The sequence below is a fragment of the Ovis canadensis genome, chromosome 13 (assembly GCF_042477335.2).
Source record: "Ovis canadensis isolate MfBH-ARS-UI-01 breed Bighorn chromosome 13, ARS-UI_OviCan_v2, whole genome shotgun sequence".
Taxonomy (NCBI): Eukaryota; Metazoa; Chordata; class Mammalia; order Artiodactyla; family Bovidae; genus Ovis; species Ovis canadensis.
Window position 1 is genome coordinate 26,147,982 of NC_091257.1, and position 17,156 is coordinate 26,165,137.

General features: G+C 49.2%; 1 protein-coding gene and 1 long non-coding RNA gene across 2 annotated transcripts in view; one reads left to right on the forward strand and one right to left on the reverse strand.

Annotated features, from left to right (window-relative positions):
- Positions 1 to 3,007: 3,007 nt before the first annotated feature.
- The window catches only part of IL2RA (interleukin 2 receptor subunit alpha), a 44,456-nt gene continuing 30,307 nt past the window's right edge, over positions 3,008 to 17,156 (reverse strand). The window contains exons 3-8 of the mRNA XM_069547160.1: positions 14,219 to 14,332; positions 11,843 to 12,064; positions 10,418 to 10,498; positions 10,018 to 10,089; positions 8,695 to 8,761; positions 3,008 to 5,356 (exon numbers count right to left, since the gene is read on the reverse strand). Of these exons, the coding sequence (XP_069403261.1) occupies positions 5,332 to 5,356; positions 8,695 to 8,761; positions 10,018 to 10,089; positions 10,418 to 10,498; positions 11,843 to 12,064; positions 14,219 to 14,332 (581 nt within the window). The 3' untranslated portion in view covers positions 3,008 to 5,331. The remainder of the gene's footprint in view (positions 5,357 to 8,694; positions 8,762 to 10,017; positions 10,090 to 10,417; positions 10,499 to 11,842; positions 12,065 to 14,218; positions 14,333 to 17,156) is intronic.
- Positions 8,389 to 10,037, forward strand: LOC138417310 (uncharacterized). The gene is made up of 3 exons (XR_011248067.1): positions 8,389 to 8,777; positions 9,038 to 9,254; positions 9,487 to 10,037. It is a non-coding gene; the product is annotated as an uncharacterized lncRNA (long non-coding RNA).

The following is a 17,156-nucleotide window of genomic DNA, read 5'->3' on the forward strand; positions in this document are numbered from 1 at the left end:
TTCCACTGAAAATATTTGGATACTGATAAGACCATATAGGCCAAATTTGGGGGAGAGGCATGCCTGTCTCTGATATTGTTAGGGGTGGATGTTATGGGGTGTTGATATAGCTGTTCTAACAAGGGCAGACACCACAGAGAGTATTCCTTTCTTTCTTTTTGGTAGTTATAACTGTTACAAGGGCTGCCCAGGTGGCTCAGTGGTAAAGAATCTCCCTACCAATGCAGGAGATGCCAGAGAAACTGTTATAAATGTTACATCTGCATTTTATTTTTCAAAAATGTTGTTTGCACATAATTGATTAACGATGTAGCATACGTTTCAGGTGTACAGAAAGTTACTCAGTTATACATACACATGTATCTATTCTTTTTCAAACTCTTTTCCCATTTAGGTTGTTACAGAGTACTGTGTTGGAGTATTGTGTCGTGTTCTCTATGCTATGTGGCAGGTCCTTGTTGATCGATGTTATATACAGTAGTGTGAACATGTCCATTCCAAACTCCCAATCTGCCCCCAGGGGAGGTTATTTCTGCCTCACGTCCAGCACAAGTATAAGCAGTCTGGGCACGGCCCCGCCATGTGAGACATCCTGGCTCCTTTGGTTTTATTTCAGTTTTGATCCCACTCTTGGTCTGACTCCCACCACCAAGGCTCACCTGCCGGCCAGCGGAGGAGGTGAAGAAGGGGCAGAACATATCTGTTCTCTTCAAGGGCACATCCTAGAGACTGCTTGCTTTACTACGCTCCCGTCTCGTGGGGCAGAACTTAGTCACGGGACCCACTGAACCCCAAGGGAGGCTGGCAAATGTAATCCTCAGCTGGGAGAGGACTGTGTCCCACTAAAACCCGGGGCTAAGGGAAAGATGGATTTAGGGAGTCGCACAGCACCACCCACTCCAGTATTCTTGCCTGGAGAATCCCATGGACAGAGGAGCCTGGTGGACTACAGTTCATGGGGTCGCAAAGAGTCGGACACGACTGAGCGACTTAACTAAACTAACTAACTAACAGCAATCTGTTAGAACGACTTATTTTCCGCACTGGTTTTAAATTCCCAGCCTGGTCATTCCAGCATCTCCGCCATGTCTGTATTTAGTTCTGATGCTGGCTCTGTCTCTTCAAACTGTACTTTCTGCCTTTTAGCTTGCCTTGTAATTCCCCCCACCGCCCCCCCCCCCCACCCCACTGCTTGTCTTGTGGGATCTTAGTTCCCTGACCAGGGATCGAACCAGGGCACTTGGCAGTGAAAGCATTGAGTCTTAACTACTGAACCACCAGGGAATTCCCTAGCATGCTTGTACTTTTTTGCTGAGAGCTGGATATGATGTCCCAGGTAACAGGAGCTGAGGTGAGCAGGCCTTGGGTGTGAGGCTTTGTATGTTGGTGTAGGAATTAGGCTGTGTTTAATGCTTACAATACCTGGGATGTCAGAGGGTGAAACTGCCTGTGGTGTAGTTGTTTTTCCCCCTGACTTTCCCTGGGTTTTCTCTGGGTTTCCCTTCAGATTTTTTCTTAAATAGGATCTGAGACATGCTGGTCTTTGGGCTGTTTTGCTGTTGTTTAATCGCTCAGTCATGTCCGCATGCTGCATGGAGCCCGCCAGGCTCCTCTGTCTATGGAGATTCTCCAGGCAAGAATGCTGGGGTGGGGAGCCATTCCCTTCTCCAGGGGATCGTCCCTGCAGTCTCTCCAGTCCTGCATTGGCAGGCGGGCTCTTTAGCGCTGCGTCCCCTGGGAAGATGTGCTACCCTGCACCCGGCACGTAACCACTCATGCCAGCCCTGGTGAGCAGTGGTGTGCTTCAGTCTCTTTGGAGCGCCTCTTCTGCACATTTTGTATACAGGGAGTCATACAGCACGTGGCATTTTATGTCTGGCCTCCTTCACTTAGCATCGTGTTCTTTAGGCTCATCTACGTGGCAGCCTTTTCTGAAGGCCTCACTCCTTTCTGTGACAGGGCTGAATTGCAGTGTGTGGAGAAACCACGGTTTGCTTACCCACACATCCACTGGTGGGCGTTTGGGTTGTTCCCATCTCTTGGCTGTTTGGCTGTGATGCTGTTATAAATAGCCTTATACCAGTTTCTGTGTGGACATGGGTTTTCTTCACCCCTGGGTAATATACCCAGGAGTGGAATTGTTGAGCCATGTGGTCATTCCACGTTTAACTTTTTCAGAAACGACTACCACGTGGGGGCACCATCTTACATTCCCACCAGCCATGCATGAGGGTTCCTATTTCTCCATATTCTTGTCAACATTTGTTATTTCTTTTCTTTTCTCCTTAAAGTCGTCTTATTGGGTATAACCATCTCACTGTGGTTTCGACTTGCATTTCTTTTTAAAAAAAAGTTTATTGAAATATAGTTGACTTACAATGTTCTGTTTGTTTCGAGTATATATACAAATGTTCTTCTTTTACATTTTCTTCCATTATAGGTTTATTAGAAGATTTTTGAGTAGAGTCTCTGTGCCATACAGTAGGTCCTTGTTAATTATCTATTTTTCTATACAGTAGTATTTATATGTTAATCCCAAACTCCTAATCTATCCCTCCCCACTTCCCCTTTGGTAACCATAAGTTTGTTTTCTGTGTCTGTCATAGAAAACAATATGTCAAAACATATTGTTTCGTTAATAAGATCGCTTGTATCTTTTTAGACTCCACATATGAGTGATGTCACGCAATGCTTGTCTCTCTCAGTCCGACTTACTTTGCTTAGCATGATCATCTCTAGGTCTATCCATGTTGCTCCAAATGGCATCATTCCACTATTCTTATGGCTGAGTGATATTCCCTTGTGCACAGGTGTGTGCACGTGCCTGTGCATGTGTGCGCATATACACCTGCTTTGCCTTGCTGAAATGACCGGGGAGGATGTGCTTGTTAACTGTCTGCTAGGACCTCTGTATGTTATTTAAAGTATTGAGGGCTCCCCAAACTTTTTGTTTGTATAGTTACATCTTGTGATACTTAGCATACTTAGATGCTAAAACGCCAAGAAATTTAAAAAATATTATTTATTAATTCTTCAATGCTAAGTTGCTTCAGTCGTGTCCAACTCTGTGCGACCCCATAGACAGCAGCCCACCAGGCTCCTCTGTCCCTGGGATTCTCCAGGCAAGAACACTGGAGTGGGTTGCCATTTCCTTCTCCAATGCATGAAAAGTGAAAAGTGAAAGGGAAGTCGCTCAGTCGTGTCTGACTCTTAGCGACCCCATGGACTGCAGCCTACCAGGCTCCTCTGTCCATGGGATTTTCCAGGCAAGAGTACTGGAGTGGGGTGCCCTTGAGTAATAAACTCATTTTATGTTAACACCAGAGTGATGACATCATCATATATCATGTAGCTTCTGGAAAACCCCACCACGCGCTTGTAAGGGAGTGAGAGAGGAAAAGGCAAATCATGTCTTACTCACAGTTGACCCTTGGACAACCTGGGAGTTGGGAGCAATGACCCACTCTGTGCAGTAAAAAAACCCACAAGTTATAGTTGGTTCCTCATACCCATGGTTTCTACACATCCCTGGTTCTGCATCTACAGATTCAACCAACCTCGGATTGAATAGCACTGCAGGATTTACTGTTGACGAAAATCCACATGTAAGCGGACCCACGTGGTTCAAACCCATGTTCTTCAAAGGTCACCTGTATTATGAAAATATTTTGATCTCACAGACTCCCCACCCCCCCCCACCCCCGCACAGTGAATAATGATAGTCCAGTTTTACTCAAGTCAGATAAATAAGGTTAAAAACTTTTTTTTTTCCTGGTCTGAAATTCCAGATCCTAACCTTACTTTCCCAGAAAACATACATGTCAGGGAATGCTGACGATGGAGTCTGATTGTACTTGGTTGGTCACAGAAAGGACAGAAAACCACTTTTTAACCTGGATATAGACCTGCTGATACCTGTGCATTTTTTGGTAACACTTTCCTGCCTGCCCTCTCAGAAATGAAAACTGGCTGCTGATTTAAATTTTTCATTAATCTCCTTCATCATGTGATTTTGTTCAGCCAGGACATCTGTCAACTGATTGAGAATTGATATCTTGGGCAAGAGTCTGAACTTGCACTGAAATCTCAGCCCCCAAGGCTGGCTTTTCCATTGGGGGTTGAGGGTTGGCAGGTATGGAGAGGTTTAAACCCGGTGATTCTCAAAATGTGGTCCCCGGACCAGCATTGTCAGCATCCCCTGTAAACTATTAGACGTGGATTCTCGGTTCCCACCCCAGACCTGCTGACTCAGAAACGGAGATGGGCCCAGGCTTCCAGGTCTCACCAAGTTCTCCAGGCAATTTTAATTTCCTCACAGTGTGAGGGTCACTGATGTGACCTCATCCGTAATTACATACGCTCCCCGCCCCCATCCTTCTTTCTTTCTTTCCTCCCATAAACACTGAATGTACTGCCTCCTTATCAGTGTTTTTATGGCACCTCCTTGCAAATGTACACATTTACACACTGTGTGTCTGTCTGTAAACATCAAATTTGTGGCAGCCGTACACAGAGCATAATTTATAGCAATCCCAGAGAAAAAGCTGTTAGAACAGCCAGTCACAAACAGCTGAAGCTAAATGTTAAGGATAACCCACTACCTGGGACCCAGCTTCTCCCCCTTCTCCTGGCATTAACTCCGGTGAAATCCTTTCAAACTCTGAAGCTCAACAGTTCCATGGGTTTGCTTGCTGTCTTCTGCGGTCACCCAAAGACTGCTCCCCCAGGGAATCTGTTCTTTAGAAACTCAACCTGGAAGGTTCAGTAGAGGGCGCTAACTTGGAGGACTGGGCTAGGGTCAAAAGGATTCCTTTGGGGGCATATGAACAGGAGAGTGGGCTGGTCAACCAGAGGCTTGGAAAAGACTTATGTGGATCCGGGGACAAAGTCCACTCACCCGGGCAGAGATCATGTGTGTCTATTTACATCAGTGCTAGGGCTTTCCTTGGGATTTCTAACCTGGGAAGTTGGGATGCTCTTAGCATGAAACTACTCTTCTTTACACTACATGGTGTGGAGAGAGCTCCAGGCTACTTGTGATCTAGTGATCACATATACATGAAAACAGGAGAAAGAGTTCTGGTTGTCTCTCCCCGTTCCTCCAGCGACCTTGGACTTGCTGCCTAGACGGGTCAGCCTCAAGGGTTGATACTACAGAGCTGGCTTCACGATGGGGCTGCAGTTGCCCAGTGTTCTGTTACGTGACTTCAGAGCTTTCCAGAGCCCACCGGATCAGGAGATCCCTCTTGGATGAGTGTTTAGCTTCTTTGATTCTGATTGTGGTCCGTGACACCTGTGGGCTGTTCTTGACTTCTTCTGGCCCTTGGTTTTCTAGATTGTCCTTCTGTTCTTCTTCCTGTGGTGATACAAGGCATAGTCATGGGGGGAATGCTGCACCAAAACCGATATGATCTCACTAAACGGATGTGGGTTGAGCATCCCACAAAAGCCCCACTGACCCGCTAGCTTTAAGTCCCACCTCAGGATACCCTGACCGTCCCACTGATCATTCCTCTAGAGGTCAAGACCGGCAGCCCCGTGGCACTGAAGCCCCAGCTAACTGACTGAGCCCCGGCAGCTCATGGGGACGTGACCCAGTCGTTGCACAGCCTGCAGGGCTGAAGGTGAGCCCGAGGTCCGGCCGGTTACAGGTGGGGGAGCTGGTGGGTCTTGGGGAGGGGCCGAGAGATAGGCTGTGCTCAGGGGCTGCTCCTCACAGGGTGCACATCCTCACTTTGCATCTTGTCCTGTAGGTGGTGACAGTCCCTGGGGAGTGGGTACCTGCATCATCTCGAGTCAACCCTCCTCCTTCCCACTCACTTCCAGTCAGCCACCAGACTCTGCTGACCTGACTCCTTTATGTGTCTCTCCATTCTTTTCCTCTGGTTTAGCTGATGCCCCCGACCTGGTCCATGCTCTCCCTCGCCCCCTGGGTGGATTTATTCCAGCGTAACATATCAAACTGCCACCACTGTTACCACCCTCAATCCAGCCTTTCTGGTGGCCGGACCATTCAAAGGCCGATGCTACCATTTATGCCATACGCCAGCTTCTGTGGCTGCTGCTGCCCTCAGGATGGGGCTGAGTTCCCCAGTCTGGCCTGATCTTCCAGGATGTGGCCTCTGGCCATCACACATCAGGGCCCTGCGACCACTGCCCCGTGCATTGTACCCTTCAGTGCGGAGAACGGCCAGACCCTCGCAGACAGTCTCCTGCCCTTTAGGACGCTTCCCTTCCCCTCCTGTCCCTGTGCCTTGCAGCTGCTCCTGCTGCTCTTCACCTGTCTGCCGCCACCGGCTCCGAAAGCCTGTTGGGCGCCCCCATGTAGGATGACGTGTGTCATTTGTCTCTTCATTCTCCATAACACCTCAGTCTTAGGCTTTCACAAATTGCATTTCAAGTCTCTCTCTTTTATTTTCCCTTCTCCTTGACTGGTCTATAAGCTCCTGAGAGCAGGGGCCCTTCTTAATCATCCTGAGGCCCCTACCAAGTGCCTGGTACACAGGAGATAGTCTCTGAGTCCTTTTAAAATCAAGAGATATTTGGCAATGAACACTGTGGAAGTTTAAGGTGTAGTGTGTTGATTTGATACAGTTATGTGTTGTGATGTAATAACCACCTTGCTGTTAAGCTAACACTTCCATCACATCGCATGGTTGTCATTTCTTTTTTGGTGGTGAGAATATTCAAGAGCTAGTCTCTTAGCAACTCTAAAGTGTATAGATACACTGCTGTTGCTTGTAGTCACCTAAGCTGCTGCGTTAGATTCCCCAGAACTTGGCCATCTCCTAACTGCAAGTGTGTGCCCTTTGACCCACGTCTACACAGGAGCTGTTCTATAAAACTTTTGGGGAGTAGAAGACAATAGCTGCAGAAAAGGAAAAATCATAGCACAGCTAGCTGTGCCAAGGGGATTTCCTGAACTGAAAACTGCTAAGTTTCTAGCCAGCACTATGCTGTAAGAACTTTCTATGAAGATGGGATTTCTACGAAGATGGGAATGTTTCGTATCTGTGTTGTCCAACAAGGTGGCCACATGTGGCTATCAAACACCTGAAATGTGGCTACTGCCACGTGTAGACAGAACTTTTAATCATATTTAATTTATTTAAGTTTAAGCTGAAGTATCTGCATGTGGCTAGTGACAACCCTGTCAGACAGCTCTCAGCAGCATCTGGTTACCTCCTACCTGGCTAAGAGCTCCCATGGAGTGAGGCTGCAAGAACTGGCATGCAGGCAAATGCTTAACAACCAGCTCTCGGAAACAGTCTGCTCACCTCCATGGTGTAAAAACCCCACAACACCCAGAGTCAATATGTCCTTGACACAGAGCTGGGGAGAGAGGGACAGTGTAAAGTCATCATCTAGGCAGTGTTTCCTCAACACAGGCACACAGATGCAAACAGCCCTGAGAATAAAGTAGTCACATGCAATAAAATAATTAGAAAGTGATTACTTTTGAATATTGTCTTTGTACTGCTTAACTTATTTAATTGTAAGCTTAATACTTTAGTTTTCAATAATGACTAAACTTAAAAGCAGATTGCAAAACTCCAGAACACCTAACTTTTGGCTTTCAGGAGCCTTTGTAAGCCAGCTCCATCTCATCATTAGCTCCTAGCTCAGTTCAGTAGCTCAGTTGTGTCCGATTCTTTGCAACCCCAAGGACTGCACCACACCAGGCTTCCCTGTCCATCACCAACTCTCAGAGCCTACTCAAACTCGTGTCTATTGCCTCGGTGATGCCATCCAACCATCTCATCCTCTGTCGTCCCCTTCTCCTCCCACCTTCAATCTTTCCCAGCATCAGGGTCTTTTCAAATGAGTCAGTTCTTTGCATCAGGTGGCCAAGGTATTTGAGTTTCAGCTTCAGCATCAGTCCTTACAATGAATATTCAGGACTGATTTCCTTTGGATTGACTGGTTGGATCTTCTTGTGGTCCAAGGGACTCTCAAGAGTCTAACACCACAGTTCAAAAGCATCAATTCTTCCGTGCTCACCTTTCTTTATAGTCCACCTCTCACATCCATACATGACTACTGGAAAAACTACAGCCTTGACTAGACAGACCTTTGTTGGCAAAGTAATGTCTCTGCTTTTTAAAGTGCTGTCTAGTTTGGTCATAGCTTTCCTTCCAAGGAACAAGCGTCTTTTACTTTCATGGTTGCAGTCACCATCTGCAGTGATTTTGGAGCTCCCCCAAATAAAGTCTGTTACTGTTTGCATTGTTTCCCCATCTATTTGCCATGAAATGATGGGACCGACTGCCGCGATCTTACTTTTCTGAATGTTAGCAATTGCTTAAAAAAAAAAAAAAGTAGTATTTCATTTGGCCACAAGAGGGCGCTCTCAGACGACACTAGATTTTAGGAAGGCTTTTGGTGGCTTAGTCGGTAAAGAATCTGACTGAAACGCAGGAGGCCGGGGTCTGATCCCTGGGTCAGAAAGATCCCCTGAAGTAGGGAATGGCAACCCACTCCAGTATTCTTGCCTGGAGAATCCCATGGACAGAGGCGCCTGGCGTGCTACAGTCCATGGGGTGACAAAGAGTGGAACGCGACTGAGTGACTAACGCTTGGAACAGCTCTCTGGGGCAGGCTGCGGTGTCTGCTCCCGCCTCCCGAAGACTGCAGTTCTGGGCATCTGGGGGACTCACACAGCGTCAGGCAGTTCTTTGTTTCACAACTACTCACCATCTGCGCTGCCACGTGAGGCAGCTCAGGAGGAGGGCGCTGGAGAGCAGGAGGATGCAGCCGGCCACTGGACAGAGAAGCAGGTCAGGGAGGCGGCCCGGGGGCTGAGAGCCCCTTCCCGCGTGTCGGCCCCCAGCCCTCCACACCCCCTTCCCGCGTGTCGGCCCCCCAGCCCCCCACACCCCCTTCCCGCGTGTCGGCCCCCAGCCCTCCGCACCCCCTTCCCGCGTGTCGGCCCCCCAGCCCTCCACACCCCCTTCCCGCGTGTCGGTCCCCCAGCCCTCCACACCGGCTCAGTGCTTCCGGGGAGGTGAGCGCGGTGGTCTCCGCCGCCCCTTTTCAGAACGCAGCTCCCTCCTGCCCAGGCTCCCTGGAGGCTGCAAGACCAGGACCTGGGGTATGGACCAGAAGGGCCCAGCCTTTCCCAGGGGAGCTCCCCTCCTTCTCGGGGAGCAGCTGACAGGCACCCTCTTCAGAGAGGCCCAGCTTCAGTTAAAAAGACCTTGAGTGAGGCCCGCAGAGGGTGAAAGAAATGTTGAAATATCAAGATGAGTATAACCGTAAGTGATAAACACGTGCCGTCTCCTGAAAGTATCTGTTTCCCACACACTCTTTCCTTTGCCCTGGAGCTGGCGGTTATCCAGCCAGCCAGCCGTCTATCGTGCCTCAAAGCCTGTTTTTCTCCTTCCATCCGCCCCATAAGATATAATTGACCCGTAACAGGCTGTAATTTTAAGGTGTGCACTTTCATTGCAAAATATATTGTAATTACTATTTCTTTTCTGTGCCAAGAACATTGAAGATTTGCTGTTAGCAACTTTCAAGTCTGCAACACAGCATCGTTGGCTGTAATCCCCACACCCTGACCGTCCCCAGGCCGACTCCTCTGCTGATGAAGTCCGTGCCCTTTGTCACCGTCTTCTTTTTGCCTCACCCCAGGCCCTGGTAACCAGCATTCTACTCTAAGAGCTCCGTTTGGTGTTTGGGCTTTTTTTGTTTGTTTGTTTCCCTCAAAGCCTGTTTCTGGCTCCCACCAGAAGGCAGCTGGAGTGGTCTTGGCGTGTTTTTTTTCTCTCCTGCGCTGGGCACGCCACCTCCCTCCACTCACATCCAGGTGCTGGGTGTTTGTCCTCTGGGAGCTGGTTGAGGCTGGGCCTCACTGCTGACTCACCACAGCCGTGCCTGTGACTCTGAGTCAAGTTATGCTATGGATTCGTCTTTGAGTTTTATACACATCGTATAAAGAGTTCATTTAGACTAACTCACCGAGCAGCTCACCACCCACCAAGCAAATGTGTAGGCTTCCACTGGGTCACTACCCACCTGCGATCTGGTACTCGGTGGTAAATATGAACGTATCCAGCGTTGCAACCACGTCTGTGGGCTTCTGGAAATCTGCAAGGGAGGGGGAGGAGCTTGTGGATGCTGGCTGTGGGGCTGCCTGGGGCTGCTTGGGGCTGCGAGAGTCCAGGCTTCTGGAGGTGGGGACCTCGGAGGCCGCTGGAGCCCTGGCCCAACTTCTGAACATCTTCTGCCTCGAGCTGCTGCCCTCCAACTTGCTTAACCTATGACACCAGCAACACTGCCCGTGTCTGAGGCCTGGGAGGTCGTGTGCGCATGTGGACCGTCTCTAGCACCGGGGGCAGCTCCCAGGCCAGCTCTTCCCTCTCCTGCCCCACAGTTTAATAGCCAAGCTTTTATCCTCCAAGAATGCCAGCCGTACCTGTGGTCCCTGCCATCCTGGTTGTTAAGAAAGTTCCACTCCCAGGGGGAGCTTCTGTGCTCTCCGGAGGCTCTGCTTCATCTGGAGGAGAGAAGAAGGATGTTTGTGGGGCAGAGGTGAGGAGTGGGGGTCTGGGGTCTCCCACCCACCCCCTCTGCCTCCTCAGCTGACCCCAGACATGGTAGCTGAGGTGTGTCTCAGCTCTGCGGTCCCCATCAGAGTCACGGTGAATTGGTCAGTGAGCCCAGCAGAGCGGGAGGGAGGGACCTGTGACCCTGACTCTGGCTCTTCTTGGAGCTCTGAACAGCTTTCTCCCCAAACTTCCTACTCAGCTCTGGTTGCCGTCTGCAGCTTGGAATTGGGTCAGCCTAATACAAATTCCATCAACCATTAAGCAAAGTGTGTGCGTGCTAAGTCACTTCAGTCGTGTCGGACTCTTTGCGACCCTGTGGACTGTAGCCCATCAGGCTCCTCTGTCCGTGTGATTCTCCAGGGAAGAATCCTGGAGTGGGTTGCCGTTTCCTTCTCCAGGGATCTTCCCAATGCAGGGATTGAACCTCTTATGTCTCCTGCATTGGCAGGTGGGTTCTTTACCGCTAGGGCCACCTGGGAATCCGATTAAAGTAGAAATGCACAAAAGGAGAGCTTTTCTCTGTGACAGATTCCCCACTGCTCGTGGACACGCCCGGTGGGCAGCGTGACTCACGGGGGGCGGGCTATGGGAAAGAAACACAGCACCGCCCCCAGAAGATCCAAGAGGGAGGTGTGGGGCCTGGGCAATGGGGGCGAGCAAAGACACCACCGACAGTTAGGGCCCAATGGGGGGCCTTTTGACTGTAATATGGTAATATGTAATATGGTAATACGATTTCAGTAGCAGAAGAATCCAACGTGGGTGGCTTGTCCGTGTGCATGAGCGAGCATACACGCGCGTGCATGTGTGTCTGTGCTTGGAAAGTCCCTGCCTGCACGTCTGCACTTTGGCAAAGCTCAGGTGGGACTCACATAAGAAGGGGGGTGGCTTTCTCCTGGTGCAGAAGGAGAATGGACTTAGGTTATGCATCAGCAAGTTGGAGGCGTATGCAGGGCAGGCGGACTTCCCCTTTGGAATGAGGAGGTCTTGGTAGCTTAGAGGCAGAGGGGGAATTTCAGGATCAGCTAGAAACGGGAGCAGCGCCATGTAGGGGTGGGGGGACCCCCGGCAGACACCTGTCTTCCTCTTTCAGATCCTGCTCTGTATCCCCATCAGGAAATGGGGAACCCCAGGGCGTGGAGACCTTCCAGTTCATCTCATCTGTTTTCTAGAGTGAGAACAAACCAAGGCCCCAGGAGAGGAGGGAGCTCGCCCAGGACCACGGGAGCCCAGCTGGGCCTGCCTCAGGGAAGCCGCCAGGCGGCGGGCCCTGGGCTGGGGCACCTCTGTACCTGGAGCCTGACTGTTCGCCCCTTCACTTATGCACTTGAGCCTGGGCCTGGTCCACCTCATCTCCCCGTGGATCATCGTGCAGGTGCTTTCAGCAGGACCGGTGTGTAGGGCCCTGAATCCCTGGGCACACTGGTAGTGAACCGTCTGCCCCAGCGTGAAATGATAGACTCTCTTCAAAGGTTCACGTTCATGTTCCCATGGCGGTGGTTCCTCGCAGTGACCTGGACAAGGGGAAGGGAATTCCAGAGGCAAGTTGAGGAGATGTTGTGAGGCCAGACTGTCTCTTCCTAGAGACCAGACCAGGCCAGGCTGTCTCTTCCTAGAGACCAGACCACAGTCCTTCTTTTCTTTGGCCCCCTCCTCCACCCCTCTCCCGCTTTCTTCCAATAAGTATTGGTAACATCTATTTGTTAGGGCCTTTGCTAGGCACTTTGTGAAAGACATGAAGACCCAGTCCCCCTCCCCTGCAGTGAGCAGACAGTGGATCAGGGAGGGGAGCCTCTGCAGGGAGAACGTGGGGAGCATGACACTCGAGACACAGGTGCTCGCTCTGGGGACGCAGAGAAATGAACTTCTGCTGACCGGGAGAGATTTGCTAAGTGGACAGGCGTGCGAACAGTGGTTTCAGCTAAGGGTTAAGGGCAGGCTTCAGCCAGTCTGGGCTGAGGAGATGTGGAGACCACCTAGATCTCGACGCTAAGTGAGGAAGAGCATCCTCAAGTGGTTGTCTCGGAGCCATGGAGAAGTACCTGGGACAAATCCAAAGCTGGGAGGAGGGAAGCACCAAGACGATCCTAGAGAAATTGGTCCCTGACCAAGCCATGCCTGAAGCTTGCCCTTTTAAGGCCTCTGAAAATTCCCATGTCCAGTAACTTTCCCCTCATCCAGCTAAAACCAAGGCCTGGCTGACCTTTAACCCCACAGATCATGTCCTGTCCTGATTTAATCCCTTGCCCCCCAGATCTGGACACATGGAACCACAGATCCTTCTAAGCCCAGAACTGTGAAGCTGTGTGTATGCTCTGACCTTCCACAACCCCAAGGATCCAACATAACCCCTCCCACTGCCCTCATGACCCTTTGCAGCAGGAGGCCTAGCGGTCCCATCCTGAGGGGTCTGCTCAGTACAGCATCTTGCAGTCCATCCTTGAACGTGTATTCAAGTCTCAGAATCAAACTGCCTTTCCAGTCAGTAAAATTCATAACCGTCCAGACCTGTTGGAGTTAGTTTTGCTTCTTTCTAGTGAAAACCTCCAAATTAAGACAGTCTGCATCCCTTAGCCAGAGGCAGCTGGTTATCTCTTGAGTAAGAAGAGTAAACACTGACCTCTTGAGAAAACTTTCAGGAATTGTGGAATATGGGAGGCGAGAAGGAGAGGAAAGCAACTAATGTGTTCTGAATCCTCACTCCAGAACAAAGTCACAGTGACAAGGAGAGGAGACAGCGTATTGCAGCAGCTTCCCCAGATTAGTCGTTGTCTTTTTATTTTTTGTTAATTAATAAAAGCTGAAAATAAATTCAAAGTAGCTTAAATAATCGTACCGAGACCCCTGGTCTAGTTCAGGAGACCCGAGGCCTTATTTCAGTCCCTTTGGTGAGTTGGGCCATGTCTTAACTGGTCTCCGCATCTCAATTCCATCAGTAAATTGAAGGAATATTTCCTGCCCCCTGACTCACTGGCTTCTGAGGTTGGAATGAGATTATATACCAAGTCGTAAAGTTCTTTGTAAGGGTGTACAATCAGCGTAGGGCACGGGGTATTGAAAGGTCAGCTGCGCCCCCCAAAGCTCAGGTTTCCTTAACCGGCTCCTTTCTTCCTGATGTCAAGGCTGACTTCCACCGCATTAATTTTGGGAAGTCGGGGCAGCAGCGGGGTGGCACAGCACTGGCTTGTCCACAGCCCGTTAGCTCAAGTTCTGTCTGCAGCTTCCAGAAGCCAGTGTGGCCCCACCCGCCTCAGAACCCTGTCCTGTTGGAAATAGAGATGTCTGGAAGTCAATTACTTGGCTCACAGTTCAGTATCTCTTCCTTAAGGGAAACACAGAGCATCTTTTGAGGCCAAGGAGTACTGGCGACTCAGATTGCTATTCTCTGGCTACTGTGCTTGGGGCAGTTGGCCCCCAAATGCTATTTGAATGGAAGTGAGTTGAGTTGGACTGAACTGAGCCCTCTTGGGCCAGTTCCCAAGCCTGGAGGATGCACAGAGCCCAGGCTGGCTGCTGTAGGAGGGGCTTGAGATGCTGAGCCGATAGCCTGCCACCACCGCACCGCGGCGCCAGTCCCCAGGGCGTCCTCGGGAGAGAGGACCACAGGCCGGACTCTCCTCCTCAGGGGCGCACTGAGTGTGTCTGTGAGAGAGCAGGTCCGTGCCTACCTGGAAGGTCAGCTTGCTCCGGAGGCTGCGTTTGGCTCTGTGCATCTGTGGGTTTTCTCTCCCTCTGTTCTTCGGATCCAGGAGTAACTGGTTTTACTGGGTTCTTAGCAGGGGCTAGAGAGTATGGAGGGAATGAAGAATATAACTTCACAGGTGTTTAAAAGAGAAAACCCTCAGAAAGAACATCTTTCTAGGGCCTGTGACGTGCCAGGCAGTGCTGGGGGATGCTGAGGTTATAAAAATGAGCCCCACACACCCTGTCCTCAGGGGGCTCTCAGTGAGCCTGTTCACGGGCAGCAGAGCACCAGCCCGCCAGGCAGGCTTCCTGTACGTGACGATAGCAGCCTACAGTGTGTTTCCAAAGGACCCAAGCTTTTTTGGCTGAATGGTTTGTGCCTGTGTGTCTCCCCAAAAGGGACCCTGTTCTGGCCATCAGCCTGTCAACGCTGTGCATGGAGGCGAGTGTGGCAGGCAGAGGAGTAACCTCAGCCACTCCTGCCTCCCGAAGGCAGGTCGTTTAAGAGTCAGAGGGCATCCTGAAGAGTGGCAACGTGTGCAGTCTCAGAAAAGACAGAATGGTCTCTGCTTCCAAGGCAAACCACTCAATATCACGGTAATCCAAGTCTACGCCCTAACCACTAATGCTGAAGAAGCTGAAACTGAACGGTTCTATGATGACCTACAAGACCTTCAAGAACTAACACCAAAAAAAGATGTCCTTTTCATCATAGGGGACTGGAATGCAAAAGTAGGAAGTCAAGAGATACCTGGAGTAACAGTTTGGCAAGATTGGCCTTGGAGTACAAAATGGAGCAGGGCAAAGGTGAACAGAGTTGTGTCAAGAGAACACACTGGTCATAGTAAACACCCTCTTCCAACAACACAAGAGACGACTCTACACGTGGACATCACCAGATGGTCAATACCAAAATCAGATTGATTTTATTCTTTGCAGGTGATGATGGAGAAGCTCTATTCTGTCAGCAAAAACAAGACCAGGAGCTGATTGTGGCTCAGATCATGAACTCCTTATTGCAAAACTGAGACTTAAATCGAAGAAACTAGGAAAACCACTAGACCACTCAAGTATGACATAAGTCAAATCCTACTTCCCTGGTGGCTCAGATGGTACAGCGTCTGCCTACAATGTGGGAAACCCAGGTTCAGTCCCTGGGTCGGGAAGATCCTCTGGAGAAGGAAATAGCAACCCACTCCAGTACTCTTGCCTGGAAAATCCCATGGACGCAGGACTGTGGTAGGCTACAGTCCATGGGGTCGCAAAGAGTCGGACAGGACTGAGAGACTTCACTTTCACTTTCCATGATTATACAGTGGAAGTGAGAAATAGATTCAAGGGATTAAATCTCATAGGCAGAGTGCCAACTGTGGACAGAGGTTTGTGACACTGTACAGGAGGCAGTTGTCAAAACCATCCCGAAGAAGAAGAAATGCAAAAAGGCAAAATTGTTGTCTGAGGAGGCTTTACAAATAGCTGAGAAGAGAAGTGAAAGGAAGGGAGAAAAGGAAAGATATACCCATTTGAATACATAGTTCAAAGAATAGCAGGGAGAGATAAGAAAGCCTGCCTAAGTGATTAATGCAAAAAAAAAAAAAGAGGAAAACCATAGAATGGACATGTTTAGAGATCTCTTCAAGAAAATTAGAGAAACCAAGGGAACACTTCATGCAAAGATGAGCACAATAAAGGACAGAAACAGTATGGACCTAACAGAAGCAAAAGATATTAAGAAGAGGTGGCAAGAATACACAGAAGAACTATACAGAAAAGATCTTCATAACCCAGACAACCACGATGATGTGATCACTCAACTAGAACAGATATCCTCGAATGTGAAGTCAAGTGGGCCTTAGGAAGCATCACTATGAACAAAGCTAGTGGAGGTGATGGAATTCCAGCTGAGCTATTTCAAATCCTAAAGATGCTGTTGCTAAAGTGCTGCACTCAATATGCTAGCAAATTTGGAAAACTCAGCAGTGGCCACAGGACTGGAAAAGGTCAGCTTTCATTCCAATCCCAAAGAAAGGCAGTGCCAAAGAATGTTTAAACTACCACACAATTGCATTCATTTCACACATTAGCAAAGTAATGCTCAAAATTCTCCAAGCTAGGCTTCAACAGTGCATGAATGAAGAAATTCCAGATGTTCAAGCTGCATTTAAAAAAGGCAGAGGAACCAGAGATCAAATTGCCAACATCCTATGATATTTGGATCATAGAAAAAGCAAGAGAATTCCAGACAAACATCTACTTCTGCTTTATTGACTACACTAAAACCTTTGACTGTGTGGATCACAGCAAAGTGGACAATTCTTAAAGAGATGGGAATACCAGACCACCTTACCTGCCTCCTGAGAAATCTGTATGCAGGTCAAGAAGCAACAGTTAGAATTGGACATGGAACAATGGACTGGTTCCAAACTGGGAAAGGAATATGTCAAGACTGTATATTGTCACCCTGCTTATTTAACTTATATGCAGAGTACATCATGTGAAACGCTGGGCTGGATGAAGCACAAGCTGGAATCAGGATTGCCGGGAGAAATATCAATAACCTCAGATATGCAGATGACACCACCCTTATGGCAGAAAGTGAAGAGCTAAAGAGCCTAGTGATGAAAATGAAAGAGGAGAGTGAAAAAAATGGCTTAAAGCTCAATATTCAGAAAACTAAGATTATGGTATCCAGTCCCATCACTTCATGGCAAATAGATGGGGAAACAATGGAAACAATGGCAGAATTTATTTTGGGGGGCTCCCAAATCACTGCAGATGGTGATTGCAGCCATGAAATTAAAAGACGCTTGCTCCTTGGAAGAAAAGCTATGACCAACCCAGAGAGCATATTCAAAAGCAGTGACATTACTTTACTAACAAAGGTCTTTCTAATCAAAGCCATGGTTTTTCCAGTAGTCATGT